This window comes from Aplidium turbinatum, chromosome 12 (genome assembly GCF_918807975.1).
Source record: "Aplidium turbinatum chromosome 12, kaAplTurb1.1, whole genome shotgun sequence".
Classification (NCBI taxonomy): Eukaryota; Metazoa; Chordata; class Ascidiacea; order Aplousobranchia; family Polyclinidae; genus Aplidium; species Aplidium turbinatum.
The window spans coordinates 3,137,822-3,159,396 of NC_137483.1; the positions used below are offsets into that span (position 1 = coordinate 3,137,822).

The window sequence follows — 21,575 nt, forward strand, 5'->3', positions numbered from 1 at the left end:
CTGGCAATTTTAGGAAAAGTCAAGAAAAACCAAGTGCATGGCGTTACTGTGCTTTAAATAATTAAAGGAAATATGAGGGGGGGGCCAAATCCGGCCTCCCTTTGAGGAGCAAAGTGTTAACGTCATCAATCTAAAAGTGTAACAGTTGAGAAGGAGCGATCTTCCTGGCGTCAGCACTACCTGAGTACTCACTATAGAACAGCGAGCATTGTGTTTCGCTAACCATACCGGTGTAGCCTCCACACTAGCCATCAAGACTTTTCCCAAAAGCATGTGCTTCTCGTTAGTCGAGTGTAGCAAGAACTCAACGATAGAAAGAAATATGTGGTGCGGTACTGATGAGCCCAGCCTCATGGGCAAAAACAAGTATCTATCGCTGAGTTCTTGCTACATTTGACATTTTTCTACATTTTTACATTCTACATTTTTTAAAACATGGCTTCTTTGTCGAGCTTGCTTTGTGTCTTGGTGATTGCTGGGACTGCCATTATGACGGCAGAAAGTAAGTATTGTGATGGAACACTTTTGAACAATTTGATGATTGTCAATAGTTTTGATGATTGTCAGTAGTTTCGACTAAAAGTAGAAATTGAAATAATTAAAACACAACTTGCTATCTCAACCACCATTATGACAGTTTTATTTTAATTGCCAAGAAGAATTCTAATACTTTTGATTGAATATTTATTGAAGGCCGTGTAATCCATGACAGATGGTTTCATATTGGAAATGGCTACAAGTATCATATATACTGGAGGAAGTTGAGTTGGAACGGTGCGAGACAGTACTGCATATCTATTGGAGGAGATCTAGCAGTTCATATGATGAAGGATTACGGTTACAGAGTGTGAGTGATCGAACCATTAACTTATCGTTAAAATAAATTGCCACTAAGATAACATACATATGAAAGAAGATTAACGCAAATAATTTGAACATTGAACAAGTTTACATATTTCTTAAGTTGCCATTATGTAAAATATAAAAATACTTGGTCAATGTGATATTTTATACTTACATTCATTATTTCTGAATTATTTTTGGTGAGAAGTGTCAAATTCTCATGTACTAGACCTTTGTTTTAAAATCTGAATATTCACTACGTTATTTGACGTTATAAAAACATAAGAAACATTTTTATAGCTTAGTCATATATTTGCGTGTAGAGCTATTGCCAATACCATGCTGTTGAAAAATGAGTTCACCTGGATTGGTCTGACCGATGCCAAGCGGGAGGGCCATTGGATGTGGGTGGATGGGACACGAGCATTTCCTGGAACCGCCTTCTGGTGGCGAGGTGAACCCAACAATACAGGAGGAGACGAAGATTGTGCAGGAATAATGCTTCAGACAGACTTCAAAGCTAACGATAGCCGGTGCAGCAATTGGCAACATGCCTTGTGTGAAGCCAAAATTTAACAAAAACGACTCTGCAGACAATATAACTGAACAATTCTGAAGCTTATTCACAATGTTTAGGTTCCCATCAACGTTGCATGTGTGTCGACATGTTTTTATCAAACAATAACTTTTGATGTGACAGTTGTACCTTATGAGGCAATACTGCTCGATTGATGATGTTATTTTTGTATGAAAACAATCTCAGGTCACTGAAATTATTTCCATAAAAATGTTTGTTTTTCATGTTCAGTTGCTTTGCTTGATTTCTGATGCATTTGCAATGGGTTTGGCCATGTAAAACATACACATAAGAATTTAGCTTCGTTTTATGAGTTCATCTACTTCATCTGTGGGAGGCAATTTCGAATCCTATTGTGGCCTTGCTAGGCTCTCACTCCACAGTCAAGTTTGTTCCGAGCTTGTGTTTTGACTTCCAAGTGCCGTAAAGCTACTTTCATACAAAAACGTTACAAACAGCTATTGTTACCGAACAATGGGGTAAACAACAACCGTTATAGTAAGCGCTAAGATAAAAAACCATAATAAAAAGCGCAAGCGCAACTAAAAGTGCTAAGAAATAGTCACAAACAGGGAACATCACCTGTCAATAATCGTGATACGTAAGGTGTTACCAACATTTCTGTTCACGACTTGCACTATATAGCAACATGCTGGTGCGACAGCCTATCACTTTCACGCCCCCCAACGGGACGCGCTCCCTAATTCAACAACAACCACTAGCCTATTAGCTATTTCTTCAGCAGGTGGTAAAAACAAAATGGCAATAACGACGTAATGGTGAAACAGTTTTTCCAGGAATAATGTATGCTGTGTTTTCTAATTTGTTTTATGAAATGTTGAAAACAATTTGCAATTCTGCGAAACTTTTCTTTGAGACAATTTGCTTGACCTGTATCATTGCATGGCAACGTGCAATTTTGTCTTTGTATAGACGCTTGTTTCCTAAATGAGAATTGAGGGTATTAAAAATACAGTACTGTGTTCTAAGATAAGCAGTATAAGCATAAAAGTGTAAATTAAAGACATATAATCTTTACCTAACTTGGACCAGATAAAGTGGTTGTCTGGACAGTGATTACGTACAACTTTTAAAAAACTTGAAACAAAACAAACAAACACATCTTCAGTTAGTAAATCTTTTCGAGTGCTAGTCGAAATCAGTTTAGACAGTTACCTTAAATACACAAGTCAACTAACTCTAGTCGACTTTAGAACGACGTTTCACTAATAATAATAATGTCATGGTTTTATTTATTGCCGCTCTACAACAGCTAAGATCTTTTAGCGATAGGGCTTATTTTTAATTTTATATCAGGTTGGTATTTTTAATTTTATATCATGCGATGTTGTCACATTATTACTCAACTTATTCTCACTGCGTTATGCAAGAAAGAACACGATCGGTAGCGTTTTATAAGTCTTCGGTTTAACCCGACCTGGAATCGATCTCAGATCTACCAGTATGAGAGCCGAAAGCGAAACCACTCGGCCACTGAGCTGGCGCCGTTTCACTACATAATGTTGAACCTGGCAATGTGTTGTTGACACCAGCTGTAATCATTTGGTTTAAGTAAGAGATTGTTTACAGCAGTAGGCCTAAGTCGCACACGATCAACTGAGTGGACTCGAATTGTGTTTTAGTGGAACAGGGAAATGTAGCTTAATGTGCATGATGCATAAGACATTGATAAATATAAGTAGACTGACCTAAACATTCCAAGCCATATTTAGTCTGGTACCTTTTAAGGGAGGAGAGTAGTGGTCCGTGACAGACACAATTTTTATAAGTGGTCCTTGAATCTCAAGGTTGAGAATCTCTGCTCTAAGTAGTGACTAGGGAGTAGTAACTGTGCACCAAAAGATATTGCCTACCGTAACTAAAATTGCAACTGTTGAAAATGAGAAGGTCAGAGTATTGTATCCTAAACACGTGCAAAAAGTATTCATCATGGTGTTACTTTAGAACATTTGATAACCGCTAACTTTTTTTTTTATCTTCGTGCTATTATATCAATTGCACTCAGCATAGCCGTAGGAGATGATGGTGCAGGGAGAGGAGAGGAATCAGACTCCCGCTGGGAAAAAAATGTGTCTAATTTGGGAAAAAATCGTTCGTTCTGATTGTTGTATATTTTGTGGCCCATTGATTCAAGCTGTTTAAATAAGTTAATCTTTGTCAACCTCTGCTTCTTGTTCCCTGCGTCATCTCCAATAGTGCTAATTTTTCCAAATCTCCATGTCTGTAAATATGACCTACAAATTGCATCTGGCGCCTTCTAACTGTTGTTATTAATCTCCTTTCTGCATTTGCCAATTTCATAACTTCGTCATTACTCTTCTTTTCAGTCCAAGATATCCTTAACATCCTTTTGATAAACCTTCTGAGAATATCTGCATATCGTCTTGCAACGCATGCTACAGTAGCAATTAAATTGCTACTGTACTGGAGATGACAACAGCAAGTTGAAGCTTGTTCAATCTGATTAAATGTTTTATTACACGTTAAAAATATCAGGCATAGATTAAGACGAATCTCGAAAACATACATGGAAGCAACTTTTAAACTTTTGTCATCCCAAACAAAGGAATCATTATTAGATCAGTGGTTCTCAAACTGGGGTTTGAAAATGTATCGATTTGATGGAAAGGCATAAAAATATAATCACAAAATATATTGTAGAGTAGTATTTATTCCAAATGTATTTATTTCACTCTTTAATGATCTCTATTTGTGTTGCGAGTCATATGCCTCGCATAGAGCAGGAAGATTAGAGGCACAATTAATGTCGTTGCTTTTGAAATCTTGATCGTAGCGAATTTCGGCGCAGTCTTCGTTGGAGTGAGAATTGCTGGGTTCCCCATTGCGCCAATGAGCCTCTGAGTTAAACGCAAGAGAACCGTCCTCCCACATCCAAAAACCTTCCTGTTTCTGGTCGTTCATTCCAATCCAAAATGAGCTTCTAGCCAGCATGATATTACTTATGGCGCTGAAAAGACAATAATTAAAACATAAATACTAAATATTCATAAATCTATTGATAAAAACATGTTTTATTTTGCACCCATTGTGACAGCGTAAACACACCGAGAACACAGTACGCTTCAATCACAGATGCAACACAGCAGGACAAATAGTCCTCGAGTCAGCTGCTTTCCTTAATTTGACATGCCATATAGAATGTATTCGCCGAGACAAAGTGGTGTGCTTTGGAGCGGTGTCAAACCAACGTCCTTTTGAACGTTATGCAGACATTATCACCACTGCCCACACAGCTTAAATGATAAACTTCCATAAGGTGACTAATTATATCGTTACAAGTAGGCTTACGTTGGTTTATCCACCGAACACTAAATCCAATCAAGTTGCACAGTTGGTTAAGTGCCTGACCATGCAAAAAAAAAGAGGCAAAACTGAGAAAGCTGTGGAATATGCGCTTAAGCATCGTCTTCTAAGACAACTCTTCATTCAGCAGCATCTAGAAGGTGCAATAATTCACAAACACCCCTATTTCCTCAAAAAGAAACGTTTCTTTGTCAATATCGGTGACCGGGCCTTCGCCAGTGGTTCAAAGCCTCTACAAGTATGCAAAACTGCCAGGACTAAGCTCCCACAAAGATAATCTCAATCTGAGAACAAAGATTTTCATCAGTTTTGCCCATCAAAATCAGTGTAAAAGATATATTTGCAATGAAAGTAAAATCTGCCGCTAACAGATCTTGTGCAATTTTTGAAATTTTAACTGTCAAGTGGCAGGTTTTCTGACGTTGCAATTAGTTTCCTTGTAAAAACCTCCCTGTCATATTGATTGAAGTTTAATGCTACTTAACTCAACCTAGCTGTTAGCTCAGTATTTACTTACACTCTAAATCCAAAATCTTTCATGCCACGATGTGCTAAAGCTCCACCGATTCTTCTGCAGCTTTCTCTAGCCGTGTTCCAATCACTTGGTGTCCAAAGTACCTTGTATCTGAGATGGTTACCAACACTAAACCATCCTTGCGGCGTCACGTTACCTGCAAAATTAATTGACCCGAAAGTATTCGAATAAAATGCAAGTAAAAATGGCTCTAAATGCAGGTATGGGTTACAAACACGTAGAATAATGCCAAAATTTGTAGGTTACGTTGTTTACAGAGACCTACAAAAATTGTCTCTATGCAGTTTTCGATTCAAATGTTTCGAGTTCTTCTTTCGGCTACGCCAAGACTACTCCTAAGATTACCACACAGTGTGACAGTCAAAACAGCTTTTTTCCGAGTCAGTTATTATGATGTTACACATATTATTACGTCATAATTCGTTGGATGCTTTGGAAAGAGTGCCCACTAGAACAGGAGTACCAATCGGGCAATCTGTGCCTCGAGCCACATCCGGCTATAATGTTTATCCGCGCACTAACGAAAGAATTTGATATGATACAGGTATAACAATGACGTGATAAAGGTATAGCAATGAGTGAAAATCCTATCATAAGTTAACGCTGTGTGAAATGTTTAAAGCGTTTATTTTTTGATTCCTAGCATTGTTTTCTATCAAAAAGTTTTAAAAATAGCAAAACTTCCTAAAAAATGAGTCTTGGAAAAAATCTACCGCAAAAAAAAGTTATTTTGTTAAAATTCCTTTGGAAAAATCTACTCTAGTAAATATCTCTCTGAAAAAATATCGCAAATTAAATAGTTTCCCTTTTCTGTGAAAGGGATATTTATCAAATCACACCCACTCTGTTCACTAGCTCAACCAAATTGCCCAGAATGCAACGCCATAAATCAGTCTACAGACACGTATTGAAATGCCTAGTAATCCAGTTGCCAGGAAGATACCTCACATCCCACCAATGCAACAGCGTCCTCGTGAATTAACTGCTTGGACTTGTAACGTCACACGAAACAACAACATCCACTACAAGCAGGGATGGCCAACTCGGCTGCGATAGGCTATCTGACAAGTAGAGACTAAAGTACTGCCAGATATTTTTTAACTTTTTAGAAGAAATATTTTTTTGGCATTTCTAAAGTAGTTGTCGCCCAAGCTTGTCCGTTTTACACTTATCCGAAGTTTAAAGTTACACAAGATTGAGTTTAAGTAGCTTATAGTTTTGTTGCAATAAGAAAACGAATTTATGTACAAAACTAATATTGAATAAAACTTGCAGGTTTAAAAAAAATTACTAAGAATTTAAAAACAAAAAAGTCAAAGTTAAGAAACTTGAAATAGGCTACACCTCAAGAATAAAAAGCTTCATGTTTTAGGTGTTGAAGCCGGTAATTGTTTTTCAGGTAACGTGTTTTATGCGCAGGAGAGGTTAAAGTTGTAAACATTATGATAGTTTGATAATTAGATGATGAAATTGCATTAAATTAGCTTTAGAGCAGTTGTTTACCACAACTTTAGTCAACAAATTTAGTTTTTGTTTAAGCTTCTATAGAGAAATAAAGTCGCAGTCATTAAGACAAAAATGCGATACAAAATATCTTGGACAAAAATAAAAGCCAACTAAACTAAAAAAAGAGCTAATAACTTCTTTGAAATTCATTTGTCTTTCTTTCATCTTGGGCACCGTAATTTACTGTATGCTCTGTAGCCTACACTAGCAGGGATATCATAACGTATAGAAAATACTCTCACGTACTTAACTTTAGTGAACAAATTTAATTTTTGTTCAAGCTTCTATAGAAACATAAAGTCACAGTCATCAAGACAAAAATGCGATACAAAACATTTTGGACAAAAATAAAAGCCAACTGCACTAAAAAAAAGCTAATAACTTCCTTTAAATCCATTTGTCTTTGTTCCATCTTAGACACCGTAATACTGTATGATATTCTGTATGCTTTGTAGCCTACACTAGCAGGGATATCATAACGTATAGAAAATATTATCACCTTATATTGATTTAATGTAATTAGTTATTCATTCATTGCACTTTTAATTTAATTAATGTAATTTCGATACTTTCTTCTTTTGAATTGCTTTTTTTTATTTGTCCTATCCAGGCTAATGTTCTGTGGTTGCACATTAAATTAAGTGAACTAGAAGGCAAGGAAGACAAACTTCGTGTGCCATTAAGTATCCTTTCAAAAACATAACTCCACGCTCTTGAACCGGAGCCCTTTCGAGTGTCGTGCCATAGGCCTCTCACCTACATTGAGTTGTGAACAAAGATAACGTAACAACACTTACCTTCTGCCGTCATAATAGCAGTCCCAGCAACTACGAAAAGGCAAAGCAATCTCGACAAAGAAAACATGTTTTACAATATTAGTTTTAAATTCAAGTTGGTGATCTTGAAATTGAAAGCTGTTAAAACAGTTTTAGAGTTTTTCAAATAACAACCAATCAAAAGTGTACGTCTTCATCTTAAAACATTAGCATTGCCCAGTACGAAAGCCTTGCTTGCTGCAATTAGTTAAAATATTTTTCATAGCCAACTAGTGTAAACGTCACGACCAGGAAGTGTAATGGTAAATTACTGTAAGTGTACAGTAGAAGCAAAAATTTTAAAACTACTGCGTTTTCAATGTGATTTTTTTTTATTTAATGGAGAAAGCTGGTACCTTGCCAAAGACATTTTCATCATTTTTATGCGGCAAATACAAAAAATCTTACGTTTATTGAGACTGGCGACATTTGTCATTATATCTTGCTATATGCTTTGCATATTTGAAAGCAAATTTTAGTAAGTTACCTCTTTACCCATCGATGCTAAACTCTTAGTTGATGGATCACCAAAAATAAGATTCATTCTCAGACTTACAACGCCTTATTGAAATTTTGGTTTGAGCGGTTTTACATGGGCTGTCTTGTGAAGAGTAAACTACTGAAACAGTTTGAGCAACATGTCAAAGGTAATATCTTGTACATTATTTAGCTTTGTCAATTAAGTTTTCTGTTTCAGTGAACCAACCCAGCAAACTATCCAAGGCTCTTGACATGAAGAAATTAAAAAAATGCTGTCATAGCGAAATCAATTTATGATTAAAAAATGAAGCTGGTAAACAAAGTTTGTTAAGTAATTAACAAGGCTTTGTAATATACAGTATAATATAAATAAATAATATATATTATTTAGCTTTGTTGATGGTATTGATATTTTACACAGAAACTTCATACTTATCAAAATAACAAACTTTTTCCCAAATTTCGAAGTATCTTTTACCTCAAAATAAATTCGTAATGAATCGGCTTCTGCAAAAATGCCTTCCTTTTATAGGCTTCTCGGATACAATGAAATTCTATTTAGATTTTAAGGAGGTGTTGAAAAGCGGATACAAGATTTTATGAAAGGAAAACTTTATCATTGCTTAAAGCCGCTTAGTCTAACCAGAATCCAGTTAGCTTTATTTTTTTAGCTTCATGAGCAATAATCTTATGTCTCGTAGCTACTGTCTGTGTGTAGATAAGATCTTTCCGCTACTTTTCAGATTATTGGTACCTTTTTGTTAAACTTTATTTTGCGATTATAGTTACATTGCAATCACTTAAATCGATTATAGCCTATAGTTTTTTAAAACTTCATATCATTCCTTTTCCAGTGTCACCATGACTTGCCCACTCTTGAAATGATTACTGAAGCAATTTCTAACAGGCTTAATTTGAAGTTACAATCACTCAAACAATTAAAAAATTCTCGAATATCACAACAAAACTCAGAATTGATAACCGAGCGCAGAGTAGTAGGCTAATAAAACAATTTAATAACTCCAACTATCAGTAAAGCAGTTTCTAGCACAGTTTTAATCATTTACATTCCTATAAGTTGCTACCCTGAAAACTAAACGTAACTCTATACTGAATAATGATTACATGAGTTTACATCAGAGGTTACCAAACTTTTTCTCTGAGGGCCGGATTGCTCCGGTTCCGGCCCGCGGGCAGTAGTTTGGTGACTCCTGGTTTACACGAATGTTTGAGGTTCTTTTAAATCACTATCTAATTAATACAAGAAATATTCTATGATTTTGTCACTAGTCTAACTATCAAAATTGCTGTAATAGCCTACAACACTTTGGCAACGTTCATGTTCGTTCATCATGAAGTGTAAAATATTCTTTGTTTTCTTTCAAAAAGAATCACGTGATATCATATGAAAGCGCCATTGCAATTTCAAATTGGAAATTTAAAAAAGTTGTGCAAAAATGAAATGAAAGCAAGAATTTATTATCATGACTATTCAGATGTCTATTTTTCAATCTATTCAAAACAGATATATATGTCCTGATATGATACCTCTGCAACAATATTAGTTATTGGGAGATGAATTCTCTGTAGCCTATAGCCAAAAGATTGCAAAATCAAGACTTCAATACTATTAATGATTACGTTCATAATGTGACCGTAAAGTACAGATATGTAGCATACAAGATATGCCTGGTACGATATATAAACCCCTCTGCAATGTTAAAAGGAAGTTATATTCTAAAAAGTATCTTTAAGAAAGCGGATGCGATTTCAATGCATAATAATACTGAAACGTTAACCGTTAATTTGCATTCCATGAAATTTTATTTATTCATTTGAGAAATGGACAGAAATTCATTTTTTAAATTTAATAACGAATATGATCTTTTTTATTTCAGCACTTGACACGGCTCCAAACTGAAAATAAGATCCAAAGCACTAATAGTATGTGATTATTAATCTTCGTATAGTAAATCAGTCGTTTGTTACATCGATTCAACGTCTGCGGACGTTGAACCAATGTAAAAAATGACTGAAATAACGTATTATGTAAAGCATATCTGTGTAATTTCCAGCTCAACCATAGAAAAATTTATTATGAATGGACGCAATTGATGTCTTACCTCTTCTAACCACACCGGCAGCCTATCTGCGTATTCGTATGTATTTTGTCTTGCATTGCATGCTACTGTACTGTAGATCAGGGCTTCCCAAACTAGAGGTCGCGATCCCCCAAGGGGTCGCGTAACGAACTTCAGAGGTCGCAGAAAGTATACCAATTTGCACAAGGTACTGCATATTAACACTTCTGTGCGAGATGCTGTGACAAGAGTCGCGCACTCTTTATTAAGAGTCGCGTTCTCAATAGGTTGCCCGTATTTTCGAAAATTTAAGAGGTGTAATGGAATTGGAGTTAAAAACTCTTTTACTGTATCGTGAAGTGAGGTGGCTTTCAAAAGTCAAAGCTTTAAATGGCTAGCCAATTAACATTGAAAACCAAAATCGTGATTTTTCCAACAGAATAAAATTCAGTCTTGGTCCACCATTTTCGCAAAGACATCTAGCTTTTGAAATTAGGCTATGCCAAATGTCAGATTTGCTTGAATAACTGAACAAATTTAATTTGTCCCTCCTAAGACAAAACATCATTGTTTGCATTGAAATCAAAAATTGATGCGTTCATCAAAAACTTGAACATCTGGAAACCAAAATTTCAAAATGATTTATCTGAATTGTTCCTACTTCGCCTACCGTTCCAGCCTAAGCAACATTGAAACCGCCTTGAGACCTGCATTAACAAACACTGAGCCACGGCTGGACTTGCTTTGCGGCAGAAAGCAGTCACACCCATTACACAGGATAACAATGTGTTTGATTTTCTTTTGTTTCCAGTAGGCTACCCATAGGCTTGTTTGTGGTGGTCAGAAATAAACTGAACTGAGTGCTAAACTGAACTGTAAATTGTTTTTGGCTTTCGTTTGATCTAAGCTTTTCAATAAATATCACAAATGTAGGCTATATTTTGCACTATTTATCATTTTAATTGTAAGGAGTCGCGAAAATTTTTAGGAGATTAAAAAGGGTCGCGAGCAAAAAAGTTTGGGAAGCCCTGCTATAGATGACAACAGCATGTTGAAGCTTGTTCAATCTGCTTAAATGTTTTATTACACGTTAAAACTATCAGGCATACATCAAGACGGGTATGATCAAACATAGGTGGAAGTAACTTTTAAACTGTTGTCATCACAAACAAAGGAGTCATTATTAGTTATTATTAGTCATATGCAGAAAGTATTTTAAGTTTGGCTTTATCTACAGTGCAGTAATATAAGTTGGAGCATGGAATTTTCTCGAGCCCAAGCTGTTTAACAAAATTGTACGCTGGTTTCTATGACATGACTAGTAAGCATTATGACGTGAAGTTCTTATTCTTTCGGAACTGTTGAACAGTTTAGCCTTTGTGTGAACAAACTCCATAGGCACAACGTGCATGACATCAATCTCCGAAAATAACCGAATTTACAAAATCAAAAATACATACAATACAAGCGGCTTGAAACTTAACCAAACATTTTTCTGTTACTTTTTAATAACCTCTACTTAAGTAAATAACATGATACGTTCTACTGGTCCAAACCAAGCTAAACTATTACAAGATATAGAAGGTGATAATCTACTTTTATTCCGACGTTGTACATCTTGTGAAAGTTACAATATGCATCTTGTAATAGTTCAGCTTAGTTTGCACCAGTAAAACGTATATAATGTTATTTAACTAAAAGCCTCATTCAATTTTTTAACCTCTATTTAAGATGAACAAAGTCAAAGGCCTCGCATAGAGCAGGATGCGGGACACCACAGTCGACGTCGTTGGTCCTGAAATCGTCATCGAAGCGAATTTCGCCGCAGTCTTCGTTGCCGTGAACATTGTTGGGCTCCCCATTGCGCCAATGAGACTCTGTGTCCAACACAGGATTATAGTCCACCCATTTCCATTGACCTTCATCATGCTGATCGCTCATTCCAATCCAGAATGAACCTCTAGGCAACATGATGTTTGCTATGGCTCTGGATGGATATTACACAAATGAAATTGTAAAGATAAAGAACATTGAATGGTGTTTAAAAAGTGATTAATGTATAACGTTGCAATTACGTTTATTTAAAAGTAAAATTACATAGTAATTATTTAGTTTGCAATTGCAATTACATTGAGACATGAACAATGAGACCGACGGATAGCAGTTTAAGGTCTGACTTTGCAAACAAAGAAACGGAAAAACTAGAAAACTTTTGGTGTGTGCTTGAGCAACACCTTCTAAGACATCTCTTCATTCAGAGGCATCTAGTGGTTTCAATAGTTTACCGACAATAACGCTTTAACAAAGATACACTTCTCTCTGTCAATCTCGGCGACGAGTTTTCATCAATGACCAGCCAGACTCTTTAAGTATGCAACAAGGATTAAAGCTCCCAAAGAGGCTTTCTCATTTAGAGGACAACGATTTCCGCCAGTGTTGCCAATCAAATCATTGTAGTTATGTTTGCAATTAAAGGAACTACAAAAGTACAACTGGCGGCTCTTGCCCTTATTTTGACGGTGAGATGATGGATTTTCTGCCGTTACAATCAGTCTCCTAGCAGAGTTGAGTTATGGTTCATGTATTTTAATGCAACTTATCTCTAATTAGCTTAGCTCAATATTTACTTACACTCTAAATCCATAATCTTTCATGCCGCGATATGCCAAAGTTCCACCAATTCTTTCGCAGCTTGCCTTGGCCGTGTTCCAATCAGTTGCTTCCAAAATCACTTTGTATTTGAGATGGTTGCCAACACTGAACCATTTTGTTGGTACTGCATGACCTGAAAATTTAAATTTTCTTGGAGTATTCGAATAAATTCAGGCATAAGTAATAAACATGGAAAACAATGCCAGAGTCTGTGCTTTTTTCAAAGCGACCGACAAAAAGATCAACTGTTGCTTAATTAGTTCAGTCAAACTTAAAGTTACTATACGAGTGCAGCGTCCAACTTCGATCACTGAAGCTAACTGGATTTCTTTGTTACTTTGATTTTTCCACATGGCTACTTTGAATAATAATTATTTCTGAAGAATGAACTATTTCTGAAGAATGTGCAACTTTAGGAATTTGTGACGAAATACTTACTTTCTGCCGTCATAATAGCAGTCCCGGCAACTACAAAGAGACAAAGCAGACTTGATAGAGAAGCCATGTTTTACCAATGTTAGTTCTAAAATTAAGTTAGTGATATTTAAATTGAAAGCTGTTACAAAAGCAGTATAAGAGTTTTTCAAATCACAACCAATCAATAGATAAAATGTCTTCATTTATTAAAACATTCAATTCGCTATTCGCTTAATACTCTTCATAGTCTACAGGTGTTAACGTCACGTCCAGTAACATAGCGGTAAACCAATGTAACTTAAACGTATAAACGTAGAAGTGATAATTTGAAAATTACTGCGTTGTCACACTAGAAACTGTCAACTGTTTTATGTTGTAAGTACAAAAGATTCAATCTTGAAGTAAGATTCATTGAAACTGACAACACATCGCCATAATTTCTTGCTATGTTCAATCATTTGAAGCGAGTTTCGTTTTTACCAGCCATACTAATTCTCAGTTAGTTGACAATAATGTATATTCTCGAACGTAAAACGACTTGTTGAAATTTTTATTGTCAGTTTGGCATAGACTGTCTTGTCATAATCTACTGAAACCGTTTGAGCAGCATGTCAAACGTACTATCCCAAATAGAAAATCAACCTTTTTTCAAATCCTTTATACTGAAACTTCATGAAGATCAGCATGACGAGCTTTTTCCCAAAGTTCAAATTATCGTCTTACCTGAAAATAAAATCGTAATGAATCGGCGGCGGCTACAATGCCCTTCTTTTATAGGCTTCTCTGATAGTGATATTCTAATAAGTTAAGATTTTTTGGAGGTGTGTAACACTACAACTCATGGGAAAAAAGTAAACCTAGAACTACGGCAATGTCAATTTTGACATTGCTTTAATTTCCAGCTTCTTGCATGCATAAAACAGAGTTTTAAATTACGAGTCATTATTGATAAAGTTTGTAGCATGTAAAACACATTGGAAGCAACTCTTGGCTGAACAAGTGTTAGAATCACAGCAAGCCAATGAGAATCGGTCATGCATAGAATGGCTAATGTTGAAATCGACACCTTAGGAGTTCTATTCGGTATAAATCAAAATTTGGTTGGTTCGTTTTGAATCTTTATCCGCGGACTGACAAAGCCTTGATAGGTTATTCCTGGTAGCTTCGCATAAAATTTGGTACAAACATTTAACTTATTAACGAAGGAACCGAAAATAAACTTTACAAAAATTTGTTTGACAGCAAAAAATATAAAAATCGTTAACAAACAGAAATGGTTAAAATTTAAATTTGGAAATGAATTGAACTTGAACAATGTCGAAGTTGAGACTGCCGGATTTGTAGTGTTAAATGCGGATACAAGGTTTTTAAGAAAAAAACTTTATCATTGCTTAAATACGCTTAGCTGCGATTAGGCTACTTAAATTTATAAAACAACCAGCTATAATAATAAAAAATATAATCACAAATTAAAATGTAAAGTGGATCTAAGTCAAACATACCGTTTAATCACAAGATATTTCAATGCAACGCTTAATGTTTAATTTACTGCACAATCTGTTTGAAGTTTCTTCTTTGAAAATGAAAAAAAAGACTGACCAGTAAAACATATCTTGCCAGGCACGGATTGGCAACACCCACTGCACGTCCTAATACCAGTTTGTACCCAATTAAAATCAAGCAAAAAAGTCTTTGCCACCACTAAACCACGTGATCAAAATGAAGTTGCTGATCTGACTGTGGCAGCATAAACTGGTAGCCGAAATCACATCAACTATTTAGGAGCTTTCTCCATTGGAAAATTTTCTTCCTAATAAAGATCAGTCATGGAAACATGGCCGGCGCCTCAAACGTCTGAGAGATAACAGATTTTTCTAAACACATAATAACTTTGGTATAATTTATTGCTAAGAAGCGATAGGCCAGTTTCTTACGAAATAATTAAATGTCAAGAAAATGAAGTATCTTCTGACAGGTGTCAAACCCACAACGATGCTTGATATGAACGACTCGGTTACATGTCTTGTAATGCAAAGAAATTTACTCTCACACAAGTCAGTTCAATCATATATAGCTAAATATCGATTTCGATCAGCTAAAAGCTAGATCATCTTCAGGTAAGCTTATTCAAATAGAATAAGAATTTGAATAAGCTTAACTGAAGATGATCTTAACTGAAGAAATAATTTTCTATTTGAATAAGCTTAACTGAAGATGATCTAGCTATTAGCTGATCGAAATCGATATTTAGCTATATATGATTGAACTGACTCGTGTGAGAATAAATTTCTTTGCATTAATTAAATGTCATTATACTGTATGATAACATTTTTGAAATTTCGTATTGGAACATTATTGGAAAGTGTGCAGAAAGGAAGTGGAAGCAAGATTCTATTATCATGACAATTTAGGAATGTATTTTCCTTGCCATTCAAAGATAAATTGCCAGATAAATTCCAAACGCAGACAGAAGAGCGCAGAATCAAGATTTCGATACCATGAATTGGTACCGTACGTTAATCATGCGATTTTATACCGATATTTACTGTGAAAAATATACCTGGTGCGATATAAAAACACCTCTGCAATTTCAATTGGAAGATAATTTCTAAAATGCATCCAGAAAAAGCGGATGCAGAATTTTATGACTAAGAACAGGAATATGTTTTCATTTCTAGTCAAAAGGAAAGTGTGTTGTGAGATGGAAACACCTCTCTAAGATTTGTTTCCTGGATAATTTCTTTAAGTTATCTAAATTATCCTAAACGAAAACAATTTACTTCACATTATTCAACGTTGAAAAAATGTTTTATAGTTCATCGCAATGAATCTCTAATCCATTTTTGCTTCTTGAAGACTTCTTTCTTTGCAAAATTGTTCTGTGTAGAAATGCCGCAAAAATTGCAGCAAATAGTAAGACCCAACTATGGCGAGAGAGACTGGCATCCAAACTCAAGTCAATTGATTTGGAGCTTTCGCCTGTGAAAAACCTTCCTACGGGTAAAATCAGCCATGGAAGAATTGACCACTCATGAAACTTGCGAGTACTGGCACCAACGTTTCTTTGTAGCTTATTCACCTTTCCCGCAGCCAACCAATGAAGCGTGACGTTGAAAACAAACCAGTTCAAGAACTGAAATCGTAGCAGAGAAGCACAGTTTTTGAACGTTTTGGAACAATCGCGCATTTTAGTTGTACATTTTGTACTAAAATTACTTTTTTGACTGTGTATTACAATTAAGTTATTTACTTTCAGAAAAAATTTGAATTTACTGCAGGGCCTTAGCCCATGGGCCTAACTACCGCCGGCACAGCGCTATAGCCTACTGCTCGGGACCACTGAACGAAAGTACCTCGCATTGATAAATTTTATTTCAAAACTATTTGAGGTAACAACTAAAATAGGTAGCCTAAACGTGTTATCATTTCATTTAAAAGTTACACTCATATTTTTTTCGTGCAGCTTTTCCGTTTATTATTTGATGTTTTTGTCCTAGTTAATTACCCTATGCTTTTGGTCACTCCAGGTTTTTAGCCACTTAATGTTTGTGTTTGCATGGCCACCTAAAGATACGGCCTGATTTGTCACTATTTGCAGAAATTTCCAGGTTTTTCTAACTTTGGGCGAACGTTTAAATAAATTTTTCTAAAGATTAGGTTTTTACGCTTTCTTTACTGTTTTCCCCAGATGACACAGTAGGTTTTAACATCATCACATGTTGAAAAAAAAAAAATTGATTTCGAAGATTTTAGTCAGACTGTTAATTTTCAATAACAGTCTGATTTTGTGTTTTTCAACTTACTTTTTCTCATTTGCTACTGCTTCCCCAAGGCAACAAAAAAGTTTTATGTCATTAGGAAACCGCAAAAAGTAAAAACATTTCAAAAAATGTCAGTCAAGCATTAGCAGTAGCTGTAATCAAAATCTGCAAAATGTGACAAATCAGGCCGCATCTCCAGGTGGCCATGGTGTTTGGTTCGGCTTTTTTTATTCTGATGGAATTAATATATTGACACAGAATGAGACAGCATAGGCCTATGTATTTTTGGCAATTATTACTTTCTGTCGAAATAGGAATCATCACATCACAAGTTTACAACACACACGCATTAATCTTAAATTGGACTACAGCGCAAGTGGTATCCCCAATATCACACTTTTTAGTTAGGCTAGTACAATTTTATTAAATTATTAGCCTACTAACTGTTGTCTAAAATTTTAGTAAACTTTTTAACATTATAAAACTCTAATTAAGTACAAACAATTTATAGTAACGTAGCAACTGCATGGTTGAGTGTTGAAACGCTTGCGCGACGTTCGCAAAGGACGTCGGTTCGACGCCGCGCCAGAGTTTGCGGCTGTGTCTCGGCAAAGACACTTAATGTCATGCTAAAATAAGGATAGCAGCTGACTCGACAACTATCTCTTCGTTGCTTCTTATTGTGTTGCATTTGTGATCGCAGTGAATGCTACGTACTCTATATGTTGTTGCAATAGAAGCAAAAAAACGTGATTAGGCTAGCCTATTACTGGACTTCATGTCAACTTTACTGGGTGGCTTATATGAAAGTGGGTAGGCTAAACAAACAAATAATTGAAATCCTTCGGTGATCGGACAAGAAGATTAAAACGTAGATTCGATTTCATATTTAAAGTAATCACCAAACTTCTGCGGAAATCCAGTTTTTATATGATGAGTGTGTGCAAATGCGAAGTGTGTGCCCATACGTCTTCATCAATAGGTTGATGTTGGGCAAGTGAGCCAAAAAGTGGCCAAAACAAGATATAGGCTCATAGTAACAATAAATATTTGTCAGCAGCTGATATTAGCAAGAATTGAGAGCAATAGACACCGGTGTTTTGTGGTCTGTATCTCCTGTGAGCTTTACATAATTATATGCCATTTCTACGTTCTATAATATGCACAGAAACAAACGGAAGCCCCATAATTGCATCGGAGCCCCAACTGACGAAGTTAGGCTACGGTCTTGATTGAACGGCAGTTGCTTTCACAAGTAAATTTGCAAAAAAAGGCTACAAACTGAAACCCACTTAGCCTACTTATTGTAGCAAATAAGACAGTAATTCTCACTTATTATTATAAGACATAGTAGCTAAAGCAGAAAGAAATTTCAAGTCCATCAGAATTGCAGACCAACAGCGTTTTGCTCAGACATTAACACACTACCAGCAGTTCCTTCAAGCGACATAGCTCATGCGCAGTTACTAGAACCCATTAAAAGTGGCTTATCATTGTATCACTTGGCTTTTTTTTCATACAAAAGTAATTTGAATAACATTTAACAGTAAGATTCTAGTTCTTTAACGTTGATTCCATGTTTTTACAAAGATTCTACTAACTACAAGTTATCAAGTATTCACAAGCAATTTGGTGCTTGCCAATGAAGCAGCCAGCGTGATTGTTTTCAACGTCACGCTTCATTGCACAGAGCTGGGGGAAAGGTCTATTGCTCTATTGAATTGGAAGACTTTCATAAAAACACAATAATTTCGTTATTTTTGTGGCTTAGAGATTCATTGTATGAACAAGAAATCAGTTTTTATGGCAGTAAGTTCACACAAAAGTTTGAGCGCCTTTCAAATTATTTTCAACACAAGAAGTCTACAACAACTTTTTCAATAATCTAACTCTCACAATTATTACAACACTTTAGAAACGCTCATGTTCATGACTAAGTAGAATGCTCTTGGTTTTTTTTTTTCTATAAAAAATCAAGTGACATTTTATGGAAGCGCCTTTGGAATTTCAAATTGAAAATTTCAGAAAAGTTGTGCAGAACGAAAATGAAAGCAAGACTTTATTATCATGATTATTCAGACGTCTATTTTCCTTTCTGTTCAAAACGGATAAATGTGTGGTGATATAGCATCACCTTTGCAACATTATAAGTTATTATGAGGTAAATTCTTCTTGTAGACAGAAGAGCACGGAATGAAGACTTCAATACCATGAATGAATATCTTCATAATTTGACGTTATTACCAATATTTATCATACAAGATATACCTGGTACAATATAAAAACACATCTGCGATTTCAATTGGAGTTAATGTCTAAGATGTATCTTGAGAAAAGCGGATGTAGAATTTTATGACTAAGAACAGAAGCATGCTGTCATTTTTAGTCAAAAGGAAAGTTGTGTTGTGATATGGAAACACCTCTCCAAGATTTGCTTGGAGGATAATTTTCTAAAGTTATCTAAATCATACAATGAAACTGAAGCAATTCACTTTACATTATTTAAACATCGCAAAACGGTTTACATTCAATAGCATTGGGTTACCAACCCATTTTTTCTTACTGATGACTTCTTTGTTGAAAAATTGTTCTGTAAAGAAATATTGCAAAGCAGGGCCTTTTTTAACAGATTTCCACTGCAGGAGCAATATAATAAGTGATTGTCGTACCTACTGGGGGCTTTGCCCTTCAGACCCCACAACTTGTTAGTTGTTACTGACTTATCTGGTGCATAATTTATATGGAAAACTGTGTTATTTTATTTTTTCCAACTTTTATTTATGATGGCATCTATGTTTATTTGAAATCCGCAATGAAAATAATATTTGAGTTTTGCTTGAAGCCTATGAAATAGGCCTGCATCGTCAGTGTTCTGTTGTGATGATGTCAGGAGAGTAGCCGGCACAAAATTTAGGGAGAGAACAAACACATAAACACTATTTGCACATGTCTGTAAACCCATCAACGAGTAGACGAGGTGCAACGCTCACAGGGGGGCCTGGAGACCTTTTCTAAAACAGTAAAATTTTTATTTAAAATATTTCGGTAGGGAAGTCAATTGCCTCCTTGACAACCTCCCTAGCTAGTGTCTACACCATCAGTTTCTCTAGTGATGCTGAAAGAGTTATTTCTTACAATACATGACCAGGTTTCTTGATTAAATTTTTTGGTGATGTCCCTAAACTTTCATCTTGTTCTACAATTATTTGATGCGGCATTGCTAAACGAGACAATTCTGTACTTTTTCGACATGGATCTTCTCGAAAAGAACTTTTGAATCATCACATCTTTTTTTTGCAGAATATGCAAAAAAAAATTTTCTTGCTGATTTTGCTACTTTTTTGTTTCATTTTTTAAGATTTGTTGCATAATTTAGAAATATTTTATGTCCTTTCGCTTTGAAGCAAAATTATTTGTCCTGACTTTGTTTTGATTTGTTGATAAATAAACTGCTTGAGTCTCTGATAAACAAACGAATACTTAATAAGTAGCAGCAAATAAATGTGAACAAGATTAACTGATATGATTGTGATTTTATAAGATAGTTTTTATTGCTTGGAAAATCAAATCCATCATATTAAAAAATGTTTTAACCTCAAAGGAATAGGCCATACTTAACTCTGAAAGACGATTCTAAAAAGTTTAAAAGATAGGATACTAAACTTCTTGTAAAATTTATAGAGATTGTTATTGATATTACTTAACTTGAGGTGAAAAAAAGTTACAAAAAGTGGAAGGGGAACAAAACGTTTGCTGGGGAACAACATCTTCCAGTGGGGGGCAATTGCCCCTCTACTTTCTCCTCAAAAGAGTCCCTGCTGCAAAAGTTGTTAGCAAATACTCGTATTTTAGATCATTTTCCTGTGAAAAAAACTTCCTGCAGGTAAACATTAGCATGGAAGTATTGACGACGTCTCAAACGTTTGATGACTAGCGTCAACATTTCTTTTGCAGCTCATTTCAATAGAAGCCAAGTAGTGAGAGCCCTAATAGGTCATTACAGTAGTTCAATAGGTTATTTGTTCGACACTGTTCAAGAGCATGTGGCTGTGTCTTTGGGAAAACACTTGCAGGCAGACTGATACCGATTGGGGTGTGGTGCGCCTTCGACTGCAGCTCTTGATTTCTCTCATGTATGAACAGTACGCTGCTCTAAACAGAAATGCTCGCGGTTGTTTATATGGCTAATAGCCTGCTACACGTTCGAACTTTATTGGAGGATTTTCTTAAAAACAGATTGATTTCGATAGTTTTAGCTGCTTTGAGGTGGCATGCATAAACAAGAAATCAACTTTTTGAAAAATAGGTTGAGGTAGATGTTTTCAAATTATCTATGCAAGAAATATACAGCAATTGCTTCAGTTGCTTAATTCTTAAAAATACAACACTTTTGCTACATTCATGTTTGTCACTAATTGTAGAACACTCTTCTCTTTCTTTGAAAAAATAGCACGTGACATTATACGTAAGCGTCTTTGAAACTTAAAATTCGAAATTTTTAAAAAGTTTGCCGAAAGGAAATGGAAGCAAGTCTCATACCACGAATATTTAGGAATCTATTTT

General features: G+C 35.4%; 3 protein-coding genes across 3 annotated transcripts; 1 reads left to right on the forward strand and 2 right to left on the reverse strand.

The window, feature by feature from the left end:
* Window positions 1-435: 435 nt before the first annotated feature.
* On the forward strand, window positions 436-1,419 carry LOC145781297 (hepatic lectin-like). The gene is made up of 3 exons (XM_082593073.1): window positions 436-502; window positions 694-847; window positions 1,167-1,419. Exons 1-3 carry the CDS (start codon window positions 436-438, stop codon window positions 1,417-1,419), a joined length of 474 nt encoding a protein of 157 aa, XP_082449199.1.
* A 2,479-nt stretch (window positions 1,420-3,898) lies between these two features.
* Window positions 3,899-7,722, reverse strand: LOC145781191 (C-type lectin lectoxin-Thr1-like). The gene is made up of 3 exons (XM_082592969.1): window positions 7,604-7,722; window positions 5,283-5,436; window positions 3,899-4,409 (listed from the first exon to the last, which is right to left on the reverse strand). Exons 1-3 carry the CDS (start codon window positions 7,668-7,670, stop codon window positions 4,148-4,150), a joined length of 483 nt encoding a protein of 160 aa, XP_082449095.1. The 5' UTR covers window positions 7,671-7,722; the 3' UTR covers window positions 3,899-4,147.
* A 1,259-nt stretch (window positions 7,723-8,981) lies between these two features.
* Window positions 8,982-13,389, reverse strand: LOC145781029 (C-type lectin domain family 4 member E-like). Its single transcript, XM_082592737.1, has 3 exons — window positions 13,273-13,389; window positions 12,814-12,967; window positions 8,982-12,169 (listed from the first exon to the last, which is right to left on the reverse strand). The coding sequence occupies exons 1-3, from the start codon at window positions 13,337-13,339 to the stop codon at window positions 11,905-11,907; spliced, it is 486 nt and encodes a 161-aa protein (XP_082448863.1). The 5' UTR covers window positions 13,340-13,389; the 3' UTR covers window positions 8,982-11,904.
* Window positions 13,390-21,575: the final 8,186 nt, after the last annotated feature.

What these genes read in the sequence shown, in the direction of transcription:
- LOC145781191 (XM_082592969.1), bottom strand. Translation starts at nt 7,670, where the DNA reads ATGTTTTCTTTGTCGAGATTGCTTTGCCTTTTCGTAGTTGCTGGGACT. An exon ending in TGCTATTATGACGGCAGAAG is followed by an intron (nt 5,437 to 7,603) that starts GTAAGTGTTGTT and finishes TTAATTTTGCAG; the next exon opens with GTAACGTGACGCCGCAAGGA. An exon ending in AAAGATTTTGGATTTAGAGT is followed by an intron (nt 4,410 to 5,282) that starts GTAAGTAAATAC and finishes TTGTCTTTTCAG; the next exon opens with CGCCATAAGTAATATCATGC.
- LOC145781297 (XM_082593073.1), top strand. Translation starts at nt 436, where the DNA reads ATGGCTTCTTTGTCGAGCTTGCTTTGTGTCTTGGTGATTGCTGGGACT. An exon ending in TGCCATTATGACGGCAGAAA is followed by an intron (nt 503 to 693) that starts GTAAGTATTGTG and finishes TATTTATTGAAG; the next exon opens with GCCGTGTAATCCATGACAGA. An exon ending in AAGGATTACGGTTACAGAGT is followed by an intron (nt 848 to 1,166) that starts GTGAGTGATCGA and finishes ATTTGCGTGTAG; the next exon opens with AGCTATTGCCAATACCATGC.
- LOC145781029 (XM_082592737.1), bottom strand. Translation starts at nt 13,339, where the DNA reads ATGGCTTCTCTATCAAGTCTGCTTTGTCTCTTTGTAGTTGCCGGGACT. An exon ending in TGCTATTATGACGGCAGAAA is followed by an intron (nt 12,968 to 13,272) that starts GTAAGTATTTCG and finishes TTAAATTTTCAG; the next exon opens with GTCATGCAGTACCAACAAAA. An exon ending in AAAGATTATGGATTTAGAGT is followed by an intron (nt 12,170 to 12,813) that starts GTAAGTAAATAT and finishes ATATCCATCCAG; the next exon opens with AGCCATAGCAAACATCATGT.